At 48.1% G+C, this 9,865-nt stretch overlaps 1 protein-coding gene across 2 annotated transcripts in view; it reads left to right on the top strand.

Moving 5' to 3' along the window:
• Positions 1-6,772, top strand: part of Wscd1 (WSC domain containing 1) — a 41,948-nt gene extending 35,176 nt beyond the window's left edge. For both annotated transcript variants that reach the window (XM_005399657.2, XM_005399659.2), the window contains exons 8-9: positions 2,448-2,648; positions 5,253-6,772. In XM_005399657.2, the coding sequence (XP_005399714.1) occupies positions 2,448-2,648; positions 5,253-5,605 (554 nt within the window). In that variant the 3' untranslated portion in view covers positions 5,606-6,772. The remainder of the gene's footprint in view (positions 1-2,447; positions 2,649-5,252) is intronic.
• Positions 6,773-9,865: the final 3,093 nt, after the last annotated feature.

The raw sequence follows: 9,865 nt of genomic DNA on the forward strand, positions 1-9,865 counted from the left end.
TTTTTTTTTTTTTTTTTTTTTTGAGGCCAGGGGTAGCTCATCAAAATGCAATTTTATTTAAATAGGTTCAAAAATCTTTAAGAGTTTTCTGATTTCTCAGCTTTCCCTTGTAGAAATAAGAGGTCTCCTTTGCCAAGTAAATTAACTTAAATGGCTCAAGTCTGTGTGCTGTTTAAAAACAAAGAACAAGATGCCTCAGACAAGTCAAGTGCCATATAAATTTGGCAAAATGTTTTACTCTGTTGTCTATTGCTGGAGCATTCTCTCTGAGTTTCTTTAACCAGAGTTTTGTTTAGCAAAAAGTAACACTATCAGTAGCATCCTAGAGAAATAGAAACTTCCTGAGATTGTCAGCAGGCCTAGAAAAACTCATGACATCCTTTTTGAGTGTACTGTTTTAATTTGCATCTTTTGAATGATTACTGATATTGAACATTTTTTATGCATTTATTTGCCATTTGTTCTTCTGAGAAGTGTCTATTCATTTCAGATGTCCATTTATGGATTGGGTATTTCAATTTGGAGGATCTGATTTTTTCAATTCTTTATATGTTCTAGGTATTAGTCCTTTGTCTGAGGATCATCCGGCTAAGATTTTTTTCCCCACTCTGTAGGTTGTATTTTCACTCTGTTGGTGACTTCTTTCACTGTGCAAAAGCTTTTTAGTAAGATGAGATCCCAGTTGTTGATTCTCTGTATTTTCTGTGCCACTGGAGTTTTCTTCATTAAGTCTTTGCCTACACCTATGTCTTAAAGAGTTCTACCTATTCTCTTTTTCAGCAGATTTTCCATTTCTACTTTAATATTTAGATCATTGATCAATTTTAATTTTAGTTTAGTGCATGGTGATAGACACTGGTCTAGTTTTAGTCTTCAGCACGTGAAAAATCAGCTTTTCCAGCACTATTTATTAAAGAGGCTATCTTTCTTCCAGTGAAGGTGTTTGGCCACTTGGTCAAAGATAAGGGTGTGTTTGAAGTTGTTTCTTACCTTCTAATCTGTTCCATTGATCCTCAGGTCTGGTTTTTTTAATCAGTACCATGCTGTTTTTATCACAGTAGCTCTGTTGTAATTTCAAGTCAAGGATTGTAGTCCTCCCTACCTTGCCTTTGTTGCCCAGAATTGTTTTTGCTTGTCTATATTCCAAGTGAATTTTAGGAATGATTTCTCTAGTTCTGTGAGGTATACTAATAAAGGATGAGAAGAAAAGCTCATTTTGTTCTTAAGAGCCCAAGATAAGCTAATTAACATTTATGGAGCCTGTCCCCAGAGCTGGATAGCATGGGCTATGTTAGGATATGGCCAGGAGACTAGGTTCAAGTGAGATCTTTCCAAGAAGATTTCTCTGACATCCAACTATTTGTTCTCCCCTACTGTTTGTTTTCATATGCTCCTATGTTCTATACTTGGGCCAACCTACCTACTAGAAGGTAGGCTTAAAGACAGGGTCTTATTCTTTGCCATTTTAAAGTCCAAGCCCCTGGATAACCTTTGTGGAATTGTATGTGCCTCTGTGGATGGAAAAGTGGAGTCTGGTCTTCTCAGCTGGTTATCATTAAGGTTCTGAGTGTCTAGTACTATACCAAGGGGCCAAGGAAAGAGGTCCCAGAGAACTATGTCAATGGGAGTAAGTTTCCATTCATAGAAATCAGGCTTGGATTCCTCAGTATTGGACTCAAATACTGTGGATGGAACCTTGACCAGACCTGCTGCACAGCCCAAGGTGGAGGATCTCCATATAAGCAAGGATAGGGGCCTGAAATAGGACACAACATAAGGTCAGAGGGTGGGGATTCAGCCACTTGCAGCCCTTTAGCCACTGAGCCTGAGGGTGGGAATCTTGACCCTGCTGTGGGAAGGTGAATGGAAACCGGGCTACACAGGGACACACAGTGGTATATGGAGAGAGTGCTGATACTGTTTACATGGTGCGGTTTATGTGGATCTCCTGGATCCTCAGCAAGTCACACACTCCCTCTGACCCTCACTCCCTTCATCTGGTTGTGCCTATAGCTGTTTAACTCATAAGATTATCTTCCATGCTCACATGAAATTTTCTCCACAAAAGCCTCAAATATGTGTCTGCATCTTCAGTGTCTGTAAAAGGGCATGGTCAGGCCCTCTGCCTCCTGACTCTTGGAGGCTGCAAGAGATGACTGGCCTTATTTCTCTTGCAGATACCACCTCCCCTCTGACCCCCACAGATGCCTTCTGCTGCACCTTCCTTGGGGCAGGCTCACTCCCATGGAGGCTGCCTGTGCCCTCTCTATGGGTGCTCTCGTGCTCCCTTCTGGGCCATCCCTGGCCCTCGCACCCCCAATCCTGGCTTTCTTCCAGTGGTTGTGTAAATCAGCATCAGAACTCCTGCTGCTGTGGAAGTAGGGACACCTCCCAGTAGGAACGGGGTGCCTTCCTCCATAGGGGGCCTTTTCCTTTCTCCTGGGCAGGGTTCAAGGGTGAGAAGGACCACTGGCGGAGCCGGCGCACCATCTGTGTGAAGACCCACGAGAGCGGCAAGAGGGAGATTGAAATGTTTGACTCAGCCATTCTGCTGATCCGGAACCCCTACAGGTCCCTGGTGGCTGAATTCAACAGAAAATGTGCTGGGCACCTGGGCTATGCTCCCGACCACAATTGGAAGAGCAAAGGTAAGTAGGGGACCAGTGAGGCAGGTGGCAAAGGACGCTGGCACTATGCCCTCCGGCATGCAGGATCCGTGCACAGTTTTTCTGGGGACTTGCACTACTGTGCTTGGTTTGAGTTCACCTCTTCTGCATCCCGTCAAAGCCTGCTCAGTCCATGCATCATAGTGTTTTATATGCCAGCTTGAAGGCCAAGAATCACCTGTGCCCACCCCCAGCTGGGTAGTGGGATGATCCATGCCCCTTTACTTCCCCTGGAAACACTTTGTGCTGGGATGACTCTTGACAAATTATACCCCAATCCCTTCCAAAAATTCACTTCTTAATTTTCTAGGAAAGACATCTCATGGAGATCATTTGCTCATACCCAGTGGCTTACACAGAGCTAGGAGGAGAGCACTGGCTCTGGATACAGGTGGTCCTAGTCACGCCCTCCTCTGCCTACAGGACCAGCTTCTTCCTGGCCTCATAAGATACGGCCACAGGCCACATCTCATGGGGAAACATAATGCCTCTTCCCAGTCTGTGGTTAGTGCTCAGCATGCCAGCCCCCACCTGTGCTGCCTGAGTGACTCCTCACCGTGTCCCAGAGGAGAATCACCATCATCCTGACTTTCCTCTTAAGCCTAGAGAATGTGGCTGTGTGATTTGTCCACGTAGCAGAGCTGGGTCTCAAACCCTTCACTGTAGTCAGCTCAGGCAGCCACAGATTGAGTGACTTGAGCAACAGACATCTTTTCCTCATAGTTCTGGAGGCTGGAAGTCCCAGGCCAAAGTGCCTGCTGACCCAGTGTCTGCTGAGGTCCTTCTTTCTGGTTTGCAGACAACCACCCTGTCCCTCGGTCTTCACATGATAAAGACTGAAAACTCTCTGATATCTCTTATCAGAATATTAATCAGATCACAGGGGCTCTACCCTCATGACTTCATCTAAACCCACTGGCCTCCTAAGGGCTTCATTTTCAAATTCTACCACACTAGGGACTAGGGTTTCCACCCGTAAATTCAAGGGCTACATTCAGACGATAACACCCAGATTTTCTGATTCTCAGTCAGATTGGCTTGTTCTCTCCAGCAGCTTTATTCAGAGAGTCTGTCTATGAACCTATAGTTACTGAAGTCCCACGGGGTGTGCCAGGCCCCCTGCAGAGCATGAGGGCCCAGACTAAAGGGTTCGAGCCCCTATGTTGAAGGCACATACAGTCTAGCCCTTGCAAGTGAATAATAAAGACACAGGTCTAGTGGTAAGTGATGTAGATTAAGTCAGAAATCAAGCTGCATCACGGCAGGGTGATGGTGAGATGAGATACTGTGGAGCATTATGTCCAGGCAGGCTGTGCATCTGTCCCCACTTCACTCTGCATCAGCACAGTCTGTTTAGTGTCTCAGACTGGAATCTAGTTCTTTCCCAGTTGTCCTCCACCTAGACCAGTCCCCCACAGCCATCTTGGTCTTCCTTGCCAACTGGCCTTTAGAAATGCAGGGACAACGGCAAGAGATTAGCGCTCTCAGTTGGGCAGGCTGAGCTCAGATCCCCACCTCTGCCTCTTGGAAGCCATGTGACCCTCAGCAAACTGTGCACCTCATCTTTAAGGTTCAGTTTTCTGGTTTTGGAATCACAGGCCATTGTGAAGGTGATAGAATGCAAACCATAACATCTGAGGGATAACAGACCAATTATGGAAACACTTTGTGCTGAGGTAACTCTTGAGAAATTATACCCCAATCCCTTCCAAAAATTAACTTCCTAATTTTCTAGGAAAGACTTCTCATGGAGAAGATCATTTGCTAAAGTTTGAGGTCACCCCTGTCTGTGGTATCATTGTGTGTCTAACTCCCAGCAGAATCGTGGGTTCAAACTGTCAATGAAACACACAAGACACTATGTATATCCATTAAGCACCATGTTTACCCAGCCCAATCAGACATAGGAGGACAGAGAACAGGAAATCAAGCTCAGCCTCTTCACCAGGAAGCCCAGCAGCTCTCTCACACCCAGGCACATACTACTCAGTCACCAAAAGGGTCTTGTTCCTTGGGGGACCCAGACAGATCATCCCTAGAGAGGGAGCAGTAGAAAATCCTGGCTGTCTCCCTCTTCTTAACATTGGACATGCTTAGTGGCCAAGGACATGGTCAAGATCGTTGTGGTTTGTCTGTACAGAGATGCCCTGCGTGGCTTTCCCACTCGTCTTAGATCCTGCTGTGTCACGACGGCCTGGACTACAGGTCCGCTCCCAGCCTCCTTGTCCAGGTTCAATCTCAAAGGTTAAGGAAACCATAGTCCATACAGAGATAACTGGTTCTTGGCACAGAGCAGGCTATGTTTAACTTAATTTGGTACATTTCCAAGGAAACGCTGCTGGGGGAAGGCAGCCTCAAGGTCATCATCTCCCAAACAGCCCTAGAACTCATCCAAGCACAATCTGACATTCACTCATTGTCCACATCAGGTCACCAAAGGGTCCTGCTCCCATGGAGATCTGGGTAGCGTGGCCCTGGGCAGTGGACCATGGAAACCCTGGCTGCCTCTTTCTCCTGAGAGGCCAAGTGTGGCTAGCAGTCATGTGATGGCAGCCTTTGACCGTGTCCTTTCTCTGTCCACCCCAGAGTGGCCAGACTTCGTGAACAGTTATGCGTCATGGTGGTCCTCGCACGTGCTGGACTGGCTGAAGTATGGGAAGCGGCTGCTGGTGGTTCACTACGAAGAGCTGCGCCGCAGCCTGGTGCCCACGCTGCGGGAGATGGTGGCCTTCCTCAACGTGTCTGTGAGCGAGGACCGGCTGCTGTGCGTGGAGAACAACAAGGAAGGCAGCTTCCGGAGGCACGGCCAGCGCCCACATGACCCAGAGCCCTTTACCCCCGAGATGAAAGACCTGATCAATGGCTACATCCGGACAGTGGACCAGGCCTTGCGTGATCACAACTGGGCTGGGCTGCCCAGGGAGTATGTGCCCAGATGATAGGCCCCCGCTCAAGCTGCTCACCTCTGCTGCAAGATGCAGTCATGCCATGGAACTATACCCCTGCTCTGCTGCTGGGCTGTGGACCTCTGGGACATGGGACATGTGGCTGCTTGCACACAGTCGGCAGGGAGGCTCTCGGGTGCTGCCTCACATGCAGAGAGACCTGATCTAGATGCCAAATGCAGACAGACAGACATCACAGGACAGATGCAAATGGACACACGCTCCTGACAGACACTCACACATCCACAGACACTTAGACATTATTCCACATTCACAGTGCTCATTTTGATGTGCCTAAGCCACCCATGCAGGGTAAGCCAGATGTGCCCAGCCTTGCAAATGCAGCCACACACAGACACAAACGTAGGTGCAGGGAGTGTGCCCAGGGGCTGGCTGGCTGTCTATCTGTCATACATGCACATGCACACACATGCAGCCTGAGCTCTGAGAGGCCCTAGGCTTCCCGTGTCCAGCACCAGCCCAGACCTGCTTGCCGGAACCCTCAACTCTGGAATGCCAGGGTGGACAGGCATTTGTGCTTCAAGCAGGAAGGGGTGGAGGTGGGTGTACAGGCTGTTGATGTTGGGCTATGCGGTCCTGACCTTGTCTGACATCCCATAAAGGTGTGTGCTGTGACTGCCAGGCACTGCAAGCTGCAGCCCCGCCTCTCTCTTCTCTGTGGATGGGACGCTGAGGCACTATGGGCAGAGTAAAGCCCACCCCTCTGCCTGCCCTGCCATTCTCTTCCACTCACCCCAAGTCAGGGCTCCTCAGAATGGGGCCCCCTCCTGCCTCCTTCCCCTTTCTAAGAAAGCTGGGAATTCCCACTCTGCACCAGAAGCAGGGTGTGAAGGTTGCGGTGGGGCAGGCCTAAGCCTCTAGGGGAGTTGAAGATTCAAGAGGCCCACATGCCAGCAGGAGGGGGCTGAGGTGAACATGGGAGACCCCTGAGGGTGCATCTTGGGGCCACTGGGACTGTTGCCCCACACACCTTAATAAGACCTGTTCTCTGGGGTCTCACAGTGGGGTCATAGGAATGTCCTGTGTGACCCTTGTGGCACAGCTTCTTCCTGACCCCTGTTGGCAGAGCCCTCTGTGTCACTCTGTGTTTGCCCTGACACATCCTGTCACTATTATATTGCCACTCAGCCTCTTACCACACCCTCTGTCTCTGTTTCTGTGTAGCGACATTGTTCCCATTTGTTCACTCTGCTCCTGGTGGCCTCCATGTCCTTCCCAGTGTGAGGCTGTTCTATAGTCTACAGTGACATCTTAAAGCTGGGAACACCAGGGTCTTTGTAAATGTTCACTGGCTTGGGATGGCTGTACGGTCCATTGTGTGGAAGACCCTGCCAAAGCCATTTCACTTGAGCATGGGAGCATTTGAGACCCCAGGAGTTTCCATGCTGCCTTAAGGGGAAGCCAGGCATGTCTACATCCCAGGGCAAACCTATAGTCTCAAAAAGGCAATAGACCTGGCATCAGATTGCTGGAGAGCAGGGAGGCCAGGGTTTTCCTATGATAGATCTGAGGCTTGGCCTCACTCTCCAGGGCTATCCAGATGATCAGAGGCAAAGCCTAAAACCACAGAAGCTGGGAATGGCAAGCATGTAAAGAGAACTGGCCAGGCCTGCACCCAGGGCATGATCTCCTATACTTTGCTCACCACCCCAGAAGTCTGGGGCAGCAGCAGTCCCAGAGTTTCTCCTGGGAGCTGGTTGGTAGATTCACTGACACTGGACACCCCAAGGCTTCATCCATCTTTCAGGAGGGTGCCACTAGCTCATGTGGCATGGAGTTCACAGTCACTGCTGGCTCTCAGCAGTGGGTGAGGGGTCTGTCCGTCCTTTTGAGAAAATCCATTTGGCTTTCTCTAAGTTAGATCTCATCTACAGCTCTCGCCTTCTCAGGAAAGAGGGTACTGTCCTGACCAGCCACAGAGTACAAGCTGATCTGTCTGTAGAGCCGAAGTGTGACAAATGCATTGAGAGTCAATTAGAACAGAACAGCGAAACTCTGTCTACAGATTCCAAATTTAATAGCAAGGATATGGAGTTACACAAACCTGTGTTAAAACATGTTGCTTTCACGGATTTTATCTCTTGTTGTGGATCAATTTGAAAAAACCAAAATACATAATTTTAGAAAACTAAAACACATTCTGATAACCCTAGTGATGTGTAAATGAGAGAGAAGAATAGACAGGCTCCCAGACCCTGGGAAGAAAGCTGCTTAATTATGTGAGCATCTTATAATGAAGCCTCTTGCAGCTAAAATTAGATTTTGAGTGCATGAATATGCGATCATGTTTGCACATCAGAATGCAGGGTTTTTTCCTCTTAAAAGTACCAAGAGCTATTTGGTTCTTAGGAGGCCCGAAGAGGGGAAGAGGAAGAGATGAGGTTGATTCTTATGGCCCCAAGAATCTTTAGGGTCCAAGCTTGTTGTTGTTTGACCTCGAAAGTGGGTAAAGGTGTTTGAAATTCAGCAACTACAAGGCAGTGTATGAGGGTTACAGAGAAATTGATTATTCCAAACTGACCAGCATGCATATTCGCTGAGTCAGCCTGAGCCGCGTAGGAGCCAAGTACAGTGGGAACACTGGAGGGTTTGTATGTGGTTGGGCTGGGTTGTGGTCCCAGCTCTGCTGTCATTGTGGACAGTCCTTTTACATGTCTGGTCTCGGTCTCTCATCCATAAAATGAGGGATGTGATGGATGTTGGTTGCATCTGTTTCCTTTCCCAGTGGCCCCTCATGTCTGCTGAGGGTTCACATGATTTGGCAGAACTGGCTCTCACCACTCCCAGGAGTGAACATTTGACACAGGCTAAACCAACAGTGTAGTCCGCCGCTCTTACCAGAGTGATTGATCCAGGTATGACTGTGTGAGCTAGATCTGTTCAGACAGAGGGAATTGCAAGATTTCTGGGGCTGGCCAGGTGTGGTAGCACATGCCTGAAATCCCAGCACTCTGGTAGGCTAAGGCAGGAAAATCACAAGTTTGAGCCCAGTCTCAACAACTTAAAGAGACACTGTCTCAAGGACTGGGGATGTAGCTCAGTGGAAAGACCCTGGGTTCAATCCCCAGCACAATAAAATACAAGGGGAAGGGATGTGAAGGGGAGGGGAGTAAAGAGAGAGAAAGAGAAAGGAAAGAAAAGAGAAAAAGACCTCCTGGGAATTTTAAGTAGCAACTCTTATGCCTCTGCCGGAATGAAAAAGAAAGCAGGTGATCCTGAATCTTGACAGGGACCATCATGGAACCTTGACAGACACTCTCAGCACAAAAGCTGAAGGGAGAGTTGAGAGGCAACAAGAACCAGGTCCTTGGTCATATTAGGTGCACAGTAAACTTTGAGAGTGGCCCCACCTCTGGACCTTTTTCATTCATGAGCCAATAAAGTCTATTTGTTACTTAAGTTGGGGTGAGTTGGACTTCCATTACTTACAACCCAAGGCATGGTAGAAAGGGCTTGGATGGAAAGGTCCTGGGACTCTGACATTCTCCATCTCTATAGTTGATATAGACAAAGCAGGAAATCCTACCACCGTGAGCTGATAGGACTGGCAGCTTACTTTCAAAAAAAGGGGCTGAGTGGGAAGTGCTCAACAGAAAGCCATCACCCAAGACAAGTAGCACTGCTAAGTCCTGACATGGAGGTCACCCAGATACCCTTGGAAAACAGTTCCTCCTAGATGCTTAGCCAATCAGTTGCCCCATTTAGTCCTTATGAACGCCTTGGTGTGGTTATTATCTGATATTTCTTGCTGTTTGATGAATGAAAGGGTTGGAATACCATCTGTGATGATTGTGAAAGTGTGGTTCTTTTGCATTTGCCAAAGCTTCTTTCATGGAGAAGACCATGTGCCCTAAGAAGGAATTCCTTGATAAGCTACTTGGACAGGGAGGGAGACCCCCTTCAGTGGGTAGGAGATAGCAGTGACATCAGAGGAGCAGTTCGATGCCATCTAAGGAGAGTAGGCATGATTAACCATACAGCTTTGATTTTGCTGAATGGGACATGCAGACTTATGGTGGAGCAGAATAGGTGCCACTGGAGAAGTAGGGTTATGCTACTTCAGTTTTCTTCCTCTGAACTTCCCTCTTTAACCTCTCTGTGTGAAGATAGGGAGCTATAAGTGCCCCCTTTCTTCAAGGTGTCCTTAGAACATCTTTCATACAGGATGCAATGGCGAAGTTCTGTAAAACATGTAGAGAAAGTCAAGGATCCCAGGAGGTCAGTTTGAGGATA

The sequence above is a fragment of the Chinchilla lanigera genome, unplaced genomic scaffold (genome assembly GCF_000276665.1).
Source record: "Chinchilla lanigera isolate Chin_1 unplaced genomic scaffold, ChiLan1.0 scaffold00066, whole genome shotgun sequence".
Taxonomy (NCBI): domain Eukaryota; kingdom Metazoa; phylum Chordata; class Mammalia; order Rodentia; family Chinchillidae; genus Chinchilla; species Chinchilla lanigera.